A 15969-nucleotide genomic window follows, 5' to 3' on the forward strand; every position below is an offset into this window, starting at 1 on the left:
GAGACCAACGTCTAAAACATCTAAATACTCGCTCCTGAGTATTCATGATTTTTCATATAATACAGACTCCAGTATGCAGCTTCCTATGGGATTCTTGATGATCCTTCCTTGACGCTGGGTTCACACCTGAGCGTTTTACAGCGCGTTCCTGCACGCTGTAAAACGCTCAACAAGGAGAAACGCTCAACAAGGAGAAACCAATAATTCCCTATTGGAATGGTTCACACCTGGGCGTTTTACAGCGCATACGATCGCGCTGTAAAACGCCCGACGCCCCAAGAAGTACATGAGCTTCTTTGGGGCGTCTTGTCGCGTGTTCCTGTACATAGACTTTCGGGAACTCGCGACAATGGGCGTTCGCTTGTCTCTGTATGCGCGCCGGTACAATCGCGCATACAGAGTGCTCCATCGCGAATGCTCAGTTGTGAACCCAGCGTGATTGTCCTACTTGAAGAAAACAGCAAGGAAGGTTTCATGTTAGTGTCTCGTTTCATTGGGGGGGGGTTTCTGCAGCATCCCGGGTAAAGGTTGGATACAATGCAGGGGTCGTGGTTGGGAAGTCTGTATGCATTCCCCATAGTATACTGTAACAGCAGACAGTTTTAAGTCAGGAGTTATGTAATACTGCCACTCCCTGCCAAAGCCCTTCTTTCCTCCATGTGTTCCCCAGCAGTTCCTATAGCAGGGCTCATTATACAGGCTCGTCAGCAATGCACAGCTCCGGCAATGTCTCTCTGGTGACACACAAGTCCCCTCGCTGTGTGCAGCGCGAACGTGTCATGCTCACTGCAGCCTAGTAAATATGGCTAGGTGTCTAAGGGCCAAAGTCCACGTCAATCCATAAGCTCCTGCAAAGTGAAATTCCTCGCCAACCACCAGGTACGGTACATTTCTTTTCTTCTCTTCTACTTTCTTTTTTTTTTTTTTGCAGTATCAGATAATGTGTCATTTTTCCAGGAAGCGGAGGGTACACATACAAATATGACCGTCCTTCTCAGTATGACTAATATTACATAAGACAACACAAAAAAATACAACATGTGTTAAGATCAAGCGATTGTACAGAGCTCAATCATTTGAAGGCTACGTTGTGATCACCTTCTGAGTGTTGATAAAAGACATAAGCCAGCTCTGCTACATCTCTATGTGGAACATGTACATAGTATTGTTGGGATTACAGTTGGGCATTAGATAAGAGCGTGGTACGCAGGCATCAAATGACGGGAAATCTTTATCTGCTGTGTCATGCCTTATCTTGCATCTGAATTTAGATGAAGAGATACTTGCATTCTCACAAGCGAGAGAAAGAACAACCAATACTAAGTATGCAGGTGGCAGTATCATGGTCCTCTGTGCCATAGGGCCCCTGGACAGTAGACAAAGGGATAGTCTTCTGTTGCCACCATATCAAGAATTGGCTCCATATAAGCACAATGTAATGCAGTGGATGTGGGCCCTCTGTGCCACCGAACGGCTTTGGCTTGGGGGCTACTCCTGATGACACTGTCAAGGTGGACCCCCTAGTTTTCATGAAGAGTTAGAAAAAAAGATGCTCCAGAATTGTTACTTCATGAAGAATACAAGTATTTACTAGAACATGTGTCTGGGGCTGTGGGCAGGAAAGGGAAGTAAAATAAAGAAGAGCAATGGGGGGTCTGGACCAGCTGCTTACATTGGAAAGTTGTGGAAATGTCTTTTTAGAAGTGTTATAGAGCTTCTGTAAATTGGGTGGAAAAGTCCCATCACTCAACGTCTTCGTATAGAGGAAGTCGCCGTGTTTCTCTGTCTTGTGTCACTCCGTTTTCCTAATGTGTGGGTTTCCTGTAGGTTCTTGATGTGCACCGAGAAGGACGGTTATTCCTCTTCTTACATGTACGGTATGTGCCCCCAGTATGATTTATATATAATACACCCGTTTATATACTATATACTATACAACTTTTTGGATGCACAAAGAAGGGCACTTATGGTTCATTGTGTGAAAAATCCACTTTTCCATGCAGATCTAAGCCAATGTATAGTGTTTTATTGAGGCCTTAGCACAAAAAACATCTGAACCTAGGTACAGGCACTGATCAGAAGGGATGTCATGTAATACTGCTGTATATTTCTAGCTGGCTACAGCTTTTATAGGCACAAATATGTATAACATAATGGGGTAAATTTATCAAACTGGTGTAAAGTAGAACTGGCTTGGTTGCCCATAGCAACCAATCAGATTGCACTTTTCATTTTTCAAAACTCCTTTGGAAAATAAAAGGTGGAATCTGATTGGTTGCAAGTTTTAATTATGCTCCACCTAAAATAAGATGTCCACCCCCTGCTCCCTGCTGCTCACTTCCAGCGCTCCATCCAGAGCTCTTTCTCATCCCCGGCCTGTAAACCTCCGGACACAGTCACATGTGCCACTGCAAGGCTCAATGCCACTTGGGGACATATCACCACTAATGCCAGTGATCGGCTGCAGCGGCGCTGTGGACCCCATCCAGAAGTTTACAGGCCAGAAGCATCATTGGAACTAAGTGGTGGAAGCAGGTGAGTGGATTACTTATTTTAGGTGGAGCACATTCTGGGACATAATTAAAGGAATTCTTCAGGATTTACATATTAAATATATGAGATCGGATAGAATATGAGAATGTTGGGAGATGCCACAGCCTCCTCGCAGCCTACCAAGCACAGCGCCATACATTTCATAGTGGCAATACTTGGTATCACAGCTGCGCCTAAGATAGATAGATAGAAAGATAATAGATAATTAGAGATAGATAGATAGATAGATAGAGATATGTGATAGATATACAGTAGATAGATGATAAGATTAGCTAGATAGATAGATAGATAGATAGATAGATAGATAGATAGGAGATAGATAGATATGAAATCGATAATTAGGATAGATAGATAGATAGATATGAGATAGATAATTATGATAGATAGATAGATAGAGATATGTGATAGATATACAGTAGATAGATGATAAGATTAGCTAGATAGATAGATAGATAGATAGATATGAAATCGATAATTAGGATAGATAGATAGATAGATAGATAGATATGAGATAGATAATTATGATAGATAGATATGAGATAGATAATTATGATAGATAGATAGGAGATAGATAGATTATATAGAGATATGTGATAGATATACAGTAGATAGATGATAAGATTAAATAGATAGATAGATATGAAATAGATAATTAGGATAGATAGATAGATAGATAGATATGAGATAGATAGACAGATAGATTAGATAGATTATATAGAGATATGTGATATATATATATATATATATATATATATATATATATATATATAATTAGATAGATGGATATGAGATAGATAGATAGATAGATATGAGATAGATAAATAGATAGATATGAGATAGATAATTATGATAGATAGATAGATAGATTAGATAGATACAGTGGATTCTTGGAATATACATGTTACCTAAATCCACCAATCAGTCTTCATGTGTCACAACCAGCTACAGAAATGTTAACCCCATTGTGTAATTACATGAGCAACCTGCAATATCCTTTGAGTTGTGGAGCCACTTTCATTTCTCCATTGGTCCAGGCTGTGGGACTTTTCTTACCTTTCAGTCAAATATCTTGACACTGGAATGACGGGTGAACGTTTGTTCCATGCTTTCTCCCTCTATATTTTAGCCAGATCTTTATATTTGCAACAACTCTAAAGATGAAGCTATGGTGTTGATGGCCATGTGGAAGAAAGTGTTGAAGGCCTCCAACCTCACAGCCCTTGAAGATGAGAACATCTGCACTTATTAAACTCTAAAAGTGTCACCGGACGATTACTGGATGTGTCCCTCATAGCAGTGCGCTGAGGTAAGATAAGAACTTCAATGTCTGCTTTGTAGGTACCAGGAGTTATGTTTGTGGGAGATGATGGATGGCCTTGAAGGTCCATTCATTGGCAAAATACTGACCAAATACTGAACATTTATGTTGTCTCTATAAGCAGTTCTGTCACATTTGACAGTGAGAATAGCACAACACGTAGCTGTATTTATGCCGTCAAAATAAGAGAAACCACAACAGACTCCTTTTTGAGTTCACATCCGCTGCCCGTGACATAGCCATTATCCATTCTAGCTAGTTGATGGAGATCCAAAGGAAAGACTCTTCTCTAGAAATCCAAAATACCTTAATAAAATATGTAAAAATAAGTTTGCTAATTGGCAATATCTTTTTTTTAGTACTCGTTTAATATATATTTTTTGCTGCTAAAAATATGGCAAATGTTTTCTTTCAGTCCTCATCTGGGATCAGTTCCTGTTTTTAGAACAACGCAGAGAATTGATCTCCTGATCTCTTCCCTCACCCTTACCTTTATGGAGCCATAATCATTACTGATTAATTGATTCTGACAATCCAGGACGGTGATGGAAAAACAATGTGATTCTTTATGCCGATTATCTGGCTGACCTTCCACTAACACAGTACCAGCTAAGCTGCTCTCAGAACTACTCCATCACTACCTCTTTTCACATGTGGCTTCTGGGTTTCTTCCCAGCTGTTCCTATCCCCTACGTTTTTCATCCTCCTACATTTACTACCTTTAAAATGTGCAACCTCAAAACAAGCAATTGAACCCAACCCTACTTAAGCTACATGCAAGATATCTCCTTCTGCCAGACAGAATCCTACTCCGTACTGACGAGGGGCAAGCACCCAAAAACAGCTGTCTACGGATGGATATTTGTGTTGGCTATTTTCCCTTGTCATGTCCCAAAGCTTGATAAAAAGTCAAATATTGTCTCATAATGAGCCACTTCCACAAGGTGGCACTAGCAAGATGGTTCTCTTTCCTTGGGAGATACCACGTTGCATATTGTTTTACCATGGAGCATTGACAATAAGTCTCCATAACATGGAGCATTTTCAGTAAGTCTTCATACAGGGCTGGTCTCTTTAAGGAGAGCCAGTACCCTACCAAAACCAGTTGTCCCGAGAGGGACCTGAAGCAAGCCTATGCACCATGCAGAGCGTCTAGAAAGTTACGTTTATAGGGCTTATCTAAGGTATTGGCTATACCCAGTGCCCAGACCAAAGAGATTCTAAGAACCAAGCTAGTCATAAAAATAAGAATGATCTTCCTTAGTTTCCCTGATGGACAATGGGAATGTTATTCCAGAACGTGATAGGATAAGCAATTTTCAGATACCTCTGGCACCGCTTAGCTTTCAGGAAAGTAGCCAAACCGATGTGTTAAAATTTAACCTATCCAATTTTGTACTTCCAGACTATTACCCAGCTTTTTGGTCTGAATGCTGCAAGAAACAGCTAAAACTGAGGAAATGATTCTTTTCATTAACAGTATTATGTGTGGAGTGCATGCCAGGGGTGGACAGAGCAGGAAGCCTGTAAAGTGTGGGTTCAGCCAATAGCTTTAGAGCAGGTAGTGGTGCTAGAGAGGGGAGTGTCTTTTTGGCAATTTCTGTACCGCCCAGTAACATGCAGTAGTATGTGATTTCTTTTAGCGGGAGAATTTATTATGCAATATTTGCAGGTTTTTTCAATGTTATGCTGTTCTTGCAACCTTTCATGAAAGTGGTGGGAGGAAGTGTAGTCCGACAGATTTTCTATAACTTATACCAATCGGCGTTTAGTGTAAATATATGACAGATTGCATATTTGAATGGCAGGGGCGTACACAGAACACATAGGGCCCCGGCACACAGCAAAACTTAGTATTGACCCCCGCCACCCAGTTTTCCAGTACATGTGCGACAATCACTCCCAAGCAATCATCATCCACTGCTTCATCAATATGGCACTCCTTCTGACCACCAGCTTTCTCAGTGTATTCTCACCAGAGAACTGCCATTAATGCATTGATAAATCTCCTGCTTCCCATCTATGAAAAAAATGTCTGCCTGCAGCCACCACTAGGGGGAGCTCAGTGCATAGGAATGGAATTATCTGTTTGCACTGAGCTCTGCTTAGTGATGGCTCCACAACAAAAAGAGAAGGAGCTCAGTGCTCGCCCCATAACAGTTTGTGTGGTCAGCCTCCACTAAAGGTAAGCCACTATTGAAGGGCCAGAATGAAAGAATTAACAGCTGTGGGATGTTACATGGGTCTAGTACATGTGCGTTTATTTTACTATTTATGAAGATTAGCCCAAAGTTTCACTCTGAGGGCCTACTTTGACTAGACCAGGTGGTGTTGTGTCAGTCAAATTAGTGTTACACTATCCAAAATTTTATTGCTGGTTAGAAAAACTATTTTTGCATAGTTTATTAAAGCATTTGTGTTCCTAGAGAGGAGTCTCTCCTTTTAGGATCTTAATCAACTAGTTAGAGTGGATAATGGCTACAACTTAGTCTTTCTAGAGGACCCAACATGACTGGAGACTACAAGAACAGCCATTGATTTTGAGGACGATCATGTAATGCTTCCTTTGCCCTGCGGTGGTGCTATAGGGGAACTGAATGCTTGCTGCCACCTGCAGATTATAGCTAATCAATCCCAGCAGTGGGACACTCTGCGGTCACCTTATTTTTGGGGGAGCCTAAAAGGCATTGTATAAAGTGGATTTTCACTTTTAGGGCCTCCATTGACTATACCAGGTGTTGTGTCACATTAAATCAAACATATGTCTGTATGACCAAAGTCAAATTAGTGTTACACTATCAAGAATTTATAAGCAGTTACCAATATGTTTGCCTGTTTTATCATGTACTAGATATATTCATGGCTCGGGCACCAAGTAGTAAAGCTACGGGTGACAAGAGAGAGAATCTGTTGCCCAAAGGAGCTAATGGCTGTAAATTGAGTTTGGAGCATCATAATAGCCCAAAAAATGTCAATAGTTCATCATTGTATTGACGACTGTTTGCGCCAAGGTCTGGTGGGAAGGGAGGGGCATAGTGCGTGCTCAGTTGGAGGAAAAGGTGGATGCTTCTCCAGGTAGCCAAACCAGTGGGACACTGCAACGCAAGTGTCTGTAATAACCCTCTTCCTGCAAGTGGAAATGGTGTAGGTGGCCTGCAGTGGTCTCAGTGACAAAAACATGTTTATAACAATCCTTTCCAACTTATTTTGTGTTGTTTCAACTGGTTAAAGTTAAAGTGGTGGTCCAAAAGAAGTGGTAATAGACTGCACTCAAGTTAAAACACATGTGTTGGCGGCATGCACACTGCATGTATGTGAGGTTCTGAGAAAGGAAGTGGCCTTGCAGTCGCCAGGACCCTCAGAGCCATCAGGGCATCCATATATTGTACAAGAGGCTGGTGCAACCCTCATACTGAACCTTGGTGTGGCATGGTGTGGTAAGGCTTTGACCCATGGTGCGGATAAGAAGCATCAGTCTTATTAGGCGCAACCTGACCTCCTGGAGTTCTACAGCTGTTCTACTGTTCAAGTGAAAGTTTCCCGCTGTGTGTAGGGGTTTTCCGGGAGTTTATTTTTTGATGACCTAGCCTCAGGATAGGTCATCCACATCAGATCGGCGGGGGTCCGACACCTGGTAACCCTGCCAATCAGCTGGTTGAAGAGAAGGCTGCGCTCCGTGTGAGAGCAGCCTTCGTTTCATTGTTTACCTGCACAGCGCAGTAGTGAGCAGTATAATTACAATCCGTCCCAATCACTTCTTTGGGACGGCTCTGTAGTAACATAGTACATAAGGCCGAAAAAAGACATTTGTCCATCCAGTTCGGCCTGTTCTCCTGCAAGTTGTATTCAAGTATATAGGAACGAGCCGTCTCATAGAAGGGAACGGATTCTTGTGATTACACCTGCTCACCGCTGTGGTTGTGATGGCGAGCAGGTAAACGATAAAGGCAAGGCAGCGCTGGCACGAGCACAGCCTTCTCTTCAAACAGCTTATCCCCAGGACCCTCGTCGATCTGATACGGATGACCTATCCTGAGGATAGCTCATCAATATGAAAATCCCAGAAAACCCCTTTAAGCTGGTGTACCTCTATAAGTGACTGTAACCTCTAAGCTTAACATGCCTCTCTGTGAGAAGAAGTAAAAGTTCTTGATCCTGTGATATCCATATACAAGAGGCTGGTGCCACCCCGTAACTGCACCATGGTGGGGCATGCTGTGGTAGAGCTTTGGTCCATGGTGGAGACAAGAAGCATCAGCCTTATATTACTTGCAATAGTTATGCTTCTTCTGGAGTTTTCTGTACTCGTTATGCTTGTTTCTTCACCATGGCACACAATGCGTGGGAGTTTTGATGGAAAAATTTGACTATGAGCTACGAAATGCAATACCGTCATACCAGAACCAGAAATTTTGCACTTGATTGCTTACATGCAAATACAGTATGTCATATAAAGTACAGCACATTATAGTTTGGATAACTCGTAGAATACTGTAGCCTTACTGTGATGCTCAGTATGACTTGTATGTGTTAAGATTTTTTTGTGTGTTTTCTACCATAAGTACAACTGACATCTATACCGAGGGTGGTCAGATACGACCGGATTCAGGTTGTGGTTCATTTATTACCTTACCTGGCTATTGTTACTTCTGTTATTGATCCTGACTCCTGATTGACACTTATTTTGACCTCGGCATTGTTCATGGATACCACTTCTGCCTCGCTCTTGAGTTTGTTCACCTGGTAACTGTTCTACTGCTGGCTCTGACCCTTGGTAGCATTCCTGACTATGCTCCCATCTCATCCTCTGGCGGTTAGAGAACCCACATCTCTGGTAAGAGGACATTACCGGAGATGGGAGTTTATCTGTAATTTCAGTTACTCATGTCTTTTGTTATTTTCCACAGAAAGTGAACATTTGTCTCTTACAAATTCACAAGAATGTTTTTTGATGGCAGAAGTTGCATCTAGTGTTGTAGCTGCATGTACATCCCACTTATCTGCATGTAAACCCAGCTGGATACTGTGTTTTTGATCTTAATTGGTTGATCATGAGGGGTTAAGGTAATAGATCTGGGGCATTCCTCCTCCCCCATCGTGACTCATGTCAGTCCGATATCTCATACACTTGCTGCTTCACTTCCTCACAGCAGATAAACTTGCGGTTTCCTCTTTGAAACTGCAGAATGATGAGAGACAGTACAGAAGTGAGGACCAGAACAACCAGGAATATGAGAGTTGTGAGCGCCAAGGACGTGGCCATCATGTTGGGAGGTGGGGTCCATATCTTCTGATGTTCTGAGTGGTTCCCAGGCCTCCAGAAGTTTTGTGAGGTTGAATGAGCAATACCTAGCAAGAGTATGACTACATGGTGATGGGCAACTGATTTTTTTGGGCAGGGCTGTAGAATCTGTAGAACATTTTAGGAATACCTATGGATTCTCCAGACATCACTAGTAATGATTCATCACCTGAAAATAACAACTCACAGGTAAGTTATCATCACATTTCTGTGTGTAAGTTTCTCCATTATTGCTAATTTTTCACTCCGCCATATGATGATTTAATCATTTTATTGACTATACCACTTCCTGAAAAGGATGGCCACCAGCTCAGGTTGGTCCTATCCTTCTAGCTGGCCATTTGTCTCTGATTGTCTTCTGATGGTATATTTTGGAAAGGTGGGGTGATAAACATGAGGATATGATTATGATTTATTTATAAGCCCTATCCTTTGCTCCTGTGGTAGATAAGTGAATTTTTTCTCTCATCCATTTATACCCACATGTATGGTCAGTCACTCTGACCGTGTACTCATATGGACCGGTCAGGGGAGATACCTGTAGGACGAACAGTAATATGGAAAGCCAGTTTTACTCTTTCATGCTGTGAATCTACAGTATATAAATTGCAAGTCTGAGTACTGTAACTTCTTTGCTTACTGGGTCAGGATTTGCTTTTATACCACATAAATGTTTGCCATACTCTTCCTTGAGCAGCATTTTCTCTCTCTCTCTCTCTCTCTCTCTCTCTACCTCTGTCCGCCTGGATCGCCTAGGCCTCGTTCTACCTCTGTCCGTCTGGATCGCCCAGGCCTTGTTCTACCTCTGTCCGCCTGGTACACCCAGGCTCATCCTACCTTTGTGGCCTGGCACGCCCAGGCCACCCTCTCTGTTTGTCTCGTCCTTTCGCCACAACCTGTTCCTGTCCTCCTGTGATCGGGTTCCTCAGTCTCAGTCTCCTGTTGTGACACCTCCTCCTAGCACACCCTGGCACACCCTGGTTTGGTCCGCTTCAGTTCGCCTGGTACGCCCAGGCACCCTCTATCTCGCTGTTGGTCTCGTCCTGGTTCGCCCAGGCTCTGTTCACCTTGTCAGCCTGGTACGTCGAGGTCTGGTCTCTCCATGCATGTCTCACCTCTGCCAGGTTCCGACGCCGTCGGCCAGGTTCACCCAGGCTCTGGCTCTTTCCATTGGCATCATCTTCCTGGTTCGCTGAGTTCTTATCTGCACTTCTCTGCTTAGTTCACCCGAGCCCGTTCCACTCGAACTCACCTCTTCCTGGATCTGCCAGGCCTGTCCGCCTCCTGGCAACGTGGGTATTTCTAGGTCGTGCCACTTCCCCTGATTCGCTCAGGCTCCGTCCGTCGTCACTCCTGCCGCCCTCACCTCGGTTTCCGCACTTCCGGGTTCAGTCTGGGTCTGGTCCGCATTTTGCCCCTCGGCTAGGCATGCCCCGTTCGCTCACACTGGCCGCGTTCATTCAACCTCCTTATTCAGGTCTCGTTTCCGTCCTCACCTCGGGTCGCCTAGGCTCCACGGGTCATTGTTTCGATCACTCTTCAGGGTCCCACAGTCTCGGCTTCGGTCTCCCAGGGTGCAGGGGTCGCTTCACAATTTCTTATGGTTCTGTCCTGGTTTGGTCACTCTTGTCGCGGGGGTCAGGTCTTGGGTATAACCCACTCACCATCACCGGTCATTCATTCCGTATCGGGGCAGCTTCGGCTGCTTCCAAAAACAGGGGCCCGGCCCAAGTGATCAAAAAAATGGGGTGGTGGCAGTCCTCTTGTTTTGCTAGGTACATTCCTAACCCGAATGTTGAGATATCCCAGGCTTTTTGTAATCTCGTGCTCTGAGGGAGTATTAAATGGTTTTCCGCTATTCTAGTCTCCTCGCTTCTTTTTGCCCACTTCTAGGCTTACCCACGCTCCTGGCTCCCGGCACAACTCAGCCAGCATAGGGCAGGGGTTTGGGCGCTCCTCCTCGTCAGTTGCCTTTAGCCTCTACCACAAGTTGGAAGGCTGAAATGTCAGCCTGAATTTGTGGGAGGGGCGTCTGACCCTTCATAAGCCTCGACTCCCGGCGCTTCCAGATCACCCCCCCCCCCTTTTTCTCTCTCTCTCTCTCCTCAGTCCCCTTTAGGGTATGCCCACTTCTAGGCTTACCCACGCTCCTGGCTCCCGGCACAACTCAGCCAGCATAGGGCAGGGGTTTGGGCGCTCCTCCTCGTCAGTTGCCTTTAGCCTCTACCACAAATACTTTGTTGAAGCACCTTTTGATTTTATTACAGCACTTAGTCTTTTTGGGTATGAGTCTATCAGCATGGCACATTTTGACTTGGCAAGATTTGCCCACTCTTCTTTGGAAAAACACACCAAATCTGTCAGATTGCGAGGGCATCTCCTGTGCACAGCCCTCTTCAGATCACCCCACAGATTTTCAATCGGATTCAGGTCTGGGCTCTGGCTGGGCCATTCCAAAACGAATCTTCTTCTGGTGAAGCCATTCCTTTGTTGATTTGGATCCATGCTTTGGGTCGTTGTCATGCTGCAAGATGAAGTTCCTCGTCATGTTCAGCTTTCTAGCAGAAGCCTGAAGGTTTTTGGAACTGTTCATAATTCCCTCTCGCTTAACTAAGGCCCCAGTTCCAGCTAAAGAAAAACAGCCCTTTGGCATGATGCTGCCACCACCATGCTTCACTGTGGGTATGGTGTTCTTTTGGGGATGTGCAGTGTTGTTTTTGCGCCAAACATATCTTTTGGAATTATGGCCATAAAGTTCAACCTTGGTTTCATCAGACCATAACACCTTTTCCCACATTCTTTTGGGAGACTTCAGATGCGTTTTTGCAAAATGTAGCCTGGCTTGGATGTTTTTCTTAGTAAGAAAAGGCTTTCGTCTTGCCACTCTACCCCATAGCCCAGACATATGAAGAATACGGGAGATTGTTGTCACATGTACCACACAGCCAGTACTTGCCAGATATTCATGCAGCTCCTTTAATGTTGCTGTAGGCCTCTTGGTAGTCTCCCAGACCAGTTTTCTTCTCGTCTTTTCATCAATTTTGGAGGGACGTCCAGTTCTTGGTAATGTCACTGTTATTGCCATATTGTCTCCACTTGATGATGACTGTCTTCACTGTGTTCCATGGTATATCTAATGCCATGAAAATTCTTTTGTACCCTTCTCCTGACTGATACCTTTTAACAATGAGATTCCTCTGATGCTTTGGAAGCTCTCTGTGGACCATGGCTTTTGCTGTGGGATGCGACTACGGAAATTTCGGAAATTTCGGAAAATTTTGGAAAAGACCAACTAGAGCAGCTGAACTTTATTTGGGGTTAATCAGAGGCACTTTAAATGATGGCAGTTGTATGCTCACTCCTATATAACATAATTTTGAATGTGATGCTTAATTCTGAACACAGCTACATCCCAGTTATTATACACTTATGCAACCACATTATTTTAGTTTTGCTTTTTTTCCCCTCCACCTAAAAGATTTCAGTTTGTTTTTCAATTGAGTTGTACAGTTTAAAAGTCACATTGCACATCTTGCATGATGTATCCAGTGCACATCTTGCATGATGTATGCAGTCCTGGAACTGCCGTTCCAGGGTGTATATCTTTGTTCAAGATGTGAGCAAATTACCCGTTTGGAATCGCAAATTGAGTCTCTAAACGGGCAAGTTGCAACACTGAGAGGTATTGACAATTTGCAAAAGAGTTTGCTTCTCACCGAGCAAGCACTCTTTGGGGTAGATGAGGGGGAGGGTGACAGAGAGGAGGCTGAGGAAAGTGAGGTAGAAAGCGGGGTAGAGGGAAGAGTGCCAGGGAGGCTAGCCCTGATCTGACACACCCCAACAAGTTTGCACGTTTGGCAGATGAGGGAGATGTCAGTCCAGGGACGGCACTGCTGCAGCCAGACACTTCCTCTGCCAGTCAGGGGAATGTCAGCTCCAGTAAGCAGGAAACTAGGAGAGCAGGGCAGGCCAGACAGGTGCTGGTAGTGGGAGACTCCATTATTAGGGGAACAGATAGGGAAATTTGTCACAAAGACCGTGATCGCCGAACAGTGTGCTGTCTTCCTGGCGCTAGAGTTCGACACATCGCGGATCGGGTTGACAGATTACTGGGAGGGGCTGGAGACGATCCAGCGGTCATGGTCCATATCGGAACCAATAACAAAGTTAGAGGTAGGTGGAGAGTCCTTAAAAATGATTTCAGGGATTTAGGTCAAAAGCTGAGGGCAAGGACCTCTAAGGTAGTATTTTCCGAAATACTACCTGTACCACGGGCCACACAAGAAAGGCAACGGGAGATTAGGGAGATTAACAAGTGGCTCAAGAACTGGTGTAGGAAGGAGGGGTTTGGGTTCCTGGAGAACTGGGCCGATTTTTCTATCGGCTACAGGCTCTATCGTCGGGACGGGCTGCACCTCAATGGGGAAGGGGCAGCTGTGCTGGGGAGAAAGATGGCTAGAAGGTTGGAGGAGTGTTTAAACTAGGGACTGGGGGGGAGGGAAATTACATTATAGGAGGGGAAGATAGTGCAGATAGAGACCGGGGGCAAGGTAGTGGGACTGGGAGAGGAATGGAAGGAGGGACTAGAACAGTTCAGAAGGAAAGGTGTAGGGTAAAAAATATACATAAACCTCTCAAATGTATGTATACTAATGCCAGAAGCCTGACTAATAAAACTGGGGAACTGGAATTAGTGATGTGTGTGGAGGACTATGACATAGTGGGAATAACTGAGACATGGCTGGATGATAGCTATGACTGGGCAGTTAATGTACAAGGTTACAGTCTGTCTAGAAAGGATCGTCAAAACCGGAGAGGGGGAGGGGTCTGCCTTTATGTAAAGTCTTGTCTAAAGCCCACACTCCGGGAAGATATAAGTGAGGGACATTAACATGTGGGGTCACTGTGGGTAGAGATACATGGAGCTAAAAACAATAATAAATTACTAATAGGATTTTACTATAAACCACCTAATATACCAGAGTCCACAGAAAATTTACTGCTAAACGAGATAGACGAGGCGGCAAATCATAATGAGGTGGTTATTATGGGGGACTTCAACTACCCAGCTATAGAATGGGAAACTGAAACTTGTATATCTCATAAGGGAAACAGGTTCTTGGCAATAACCAAAGACAATTACCTCTCCCAACTGGTTCAGGACCCGACTAGAGGGACGGCCATACTGGACTTAGTATTAACCAATAGGCCTGACAGAACAACAGACGTGCAGGTTGGGGGACACCTGGGAAATAGTGACCATAAAGTAATAACCTTCCAATTATCATTCAAAAGAGTGTTTCTTCGGGGAGGAACAAAAATACCAAACTTAAAAAAAAAGCTAAATTTAGCCAACTAAGAGAGGCCATAGGCCTAACTAACTGGGACAAAGTCCTCAAAAATAAAAATACAGCCACAAAATGGGATATCTTTAAAAACATCCTAAAATCTCATTGTGAGAGGTACATACTGTATGGTAATAAAAGGTTAAGGAACAAAAAGAAACCAATGTGGATAAATAGAACTGTAAAGAAAGCAATAAATGACAAAAAGAAAGCATATAAAACACTAAAACAGGAAGGTAGCACGGAAGCACTGAAAAACTATAAGGAAAAAAATAGAACATGTAAAAAACAAATAAAAGCGTCCAAACTAGAGACTGAGAGATTAATTGCCAAAGAAAGTAAAACTAATCCTAAAATGTTCTTCAATTATATAAATGTTAAAAAGTATAAATCTGAAGGTGTCGGCCCTTTAAAGAGTAATGAGGGGGGAGTCAGAGAGAGCGACAAGGAGAAAGCAAAGCTGTTAAATATTTTTTTCTCCAATGTATTCACTGAGGAAAATAAACTGTCATATGACATGCAGAATGCAAAAATAAATTCCCCATTAAAAGTGTCCTGTCTGACCCAGGAAGAAGTACATCAGCGACTTAAAAAGATTAAAATAGACAAATCGCCAGGACCGGATGGCATACACCCCCGTATCCTAAAGGAATTAAGTAATGTCATAGCCAAACAACGGATCAGTTTAAAACGGACCGCAAAACACTGAAAAAGCCGTACAGTCGTGTGAAAGAGGCCTTAAGGTGGAAAAAGTTCTCAAATGATTTATCTTTGTCTCATTTTTTTACATCACAGAAACCTGACATTTTAACAGGGGTGTGTAGACTTTTTATATCCACTTTTTTTACATATTATGTTGCGGCCTTGTACTAAAATACATTTTTTCCTCATCATTCGTTCAATTGGGTCCAAGTCAGGGCTCTGGCTGGACCACTCAATGACATTCACAGAGTTATTCCTAAACCAGTCATGTGCTGTCTAGGCTGTGTGCCTTAGGCTTATTGTCTTGTTGGAAGGTGAACCTTCAGTCCAGTCTGAGGTCCAAATCATTCTGAATCAGGTTTTCATTAAGAATATCTCTGTACTTTGCTCTATTCAGTTTTCCCTAAAGCCTGACTAGTCTCCATTTCCCAGCCACTGAAAAAAACCTCCACAGCATGATGCTGCCACCACCATGCCTCACTGTAAGGATGGTATTCAGCAGGTGATGATTAGTACCTGTTTCCCCCAAACATGCCGCTTAGAATTGAGGCCAAAAAGTTTAATCTTGTTTTATCATACCAGAAAATCTTGTTTCTTACAGTCTGAGAGTCCCTTAGGTGCTTTATTTTTTCTAAATCTCATGTGTCTTTTACTGAGAAGAGCCTTCTTTCTGGCTACTCTGCCATAAAGCCCAGATTGGTGGAGTACTGCAGTGATGGTTAACCTTCTGCAAGTTAATCCTATCTGCA

At 43.6% G+C, this 15969-nt stretch overlaps 1 protein-coding gene across 2 annotated transcripts in view; it reads left to right on the forward strand.

Moving 5' to 3' along the window:
• Nucleotides 1-650: 650 nt before the first annotated feature.
• UNC13D (unc-13 homolog D) overlaps nucleotides 651-15969 on the forward strand; it is an 84281-nt gene continuing 68962 nt past the window's right edge. Inside the window, exons 1-3 of one of the 2 annotated variants that reach the window (XM_044297028.1) lie at nucleotides 651-879; nucleotides 1828-1877; nucleotides 3680-3859. Coding sequence is in view for 1 of the 2 variants with exons in the window: in XM_044297027.1 (XP_044152962.1) it covers nucleotides 9306-9362 (57 nt within the window). In the remaining variant the exon portion in view is untranslated. Of the gene's footprint in view, nucleotides 880-1827; nucleotides 1878-3679; nucleotides 3860-9055; nucleotides 9363-15969 lie in introns of those variants that run through there. The other variant, XM_044297027.1, reaches the window with a different exon arrangement.

The sequence above is a fragment of the Bufo gargarizans genome, chromosome 6 (assembly GCF_014858855.1).
Source record: "Bufo gargarizans isolate SCDJY-AF-19 chromosome 6, ASM1485885v1, whole genome shotgun sequence".
NCBI lineage: Eukaryota > Metazoa > Chordata > Amphibia > Anura > Bufonidae > Bufo > Bufo gargarizans.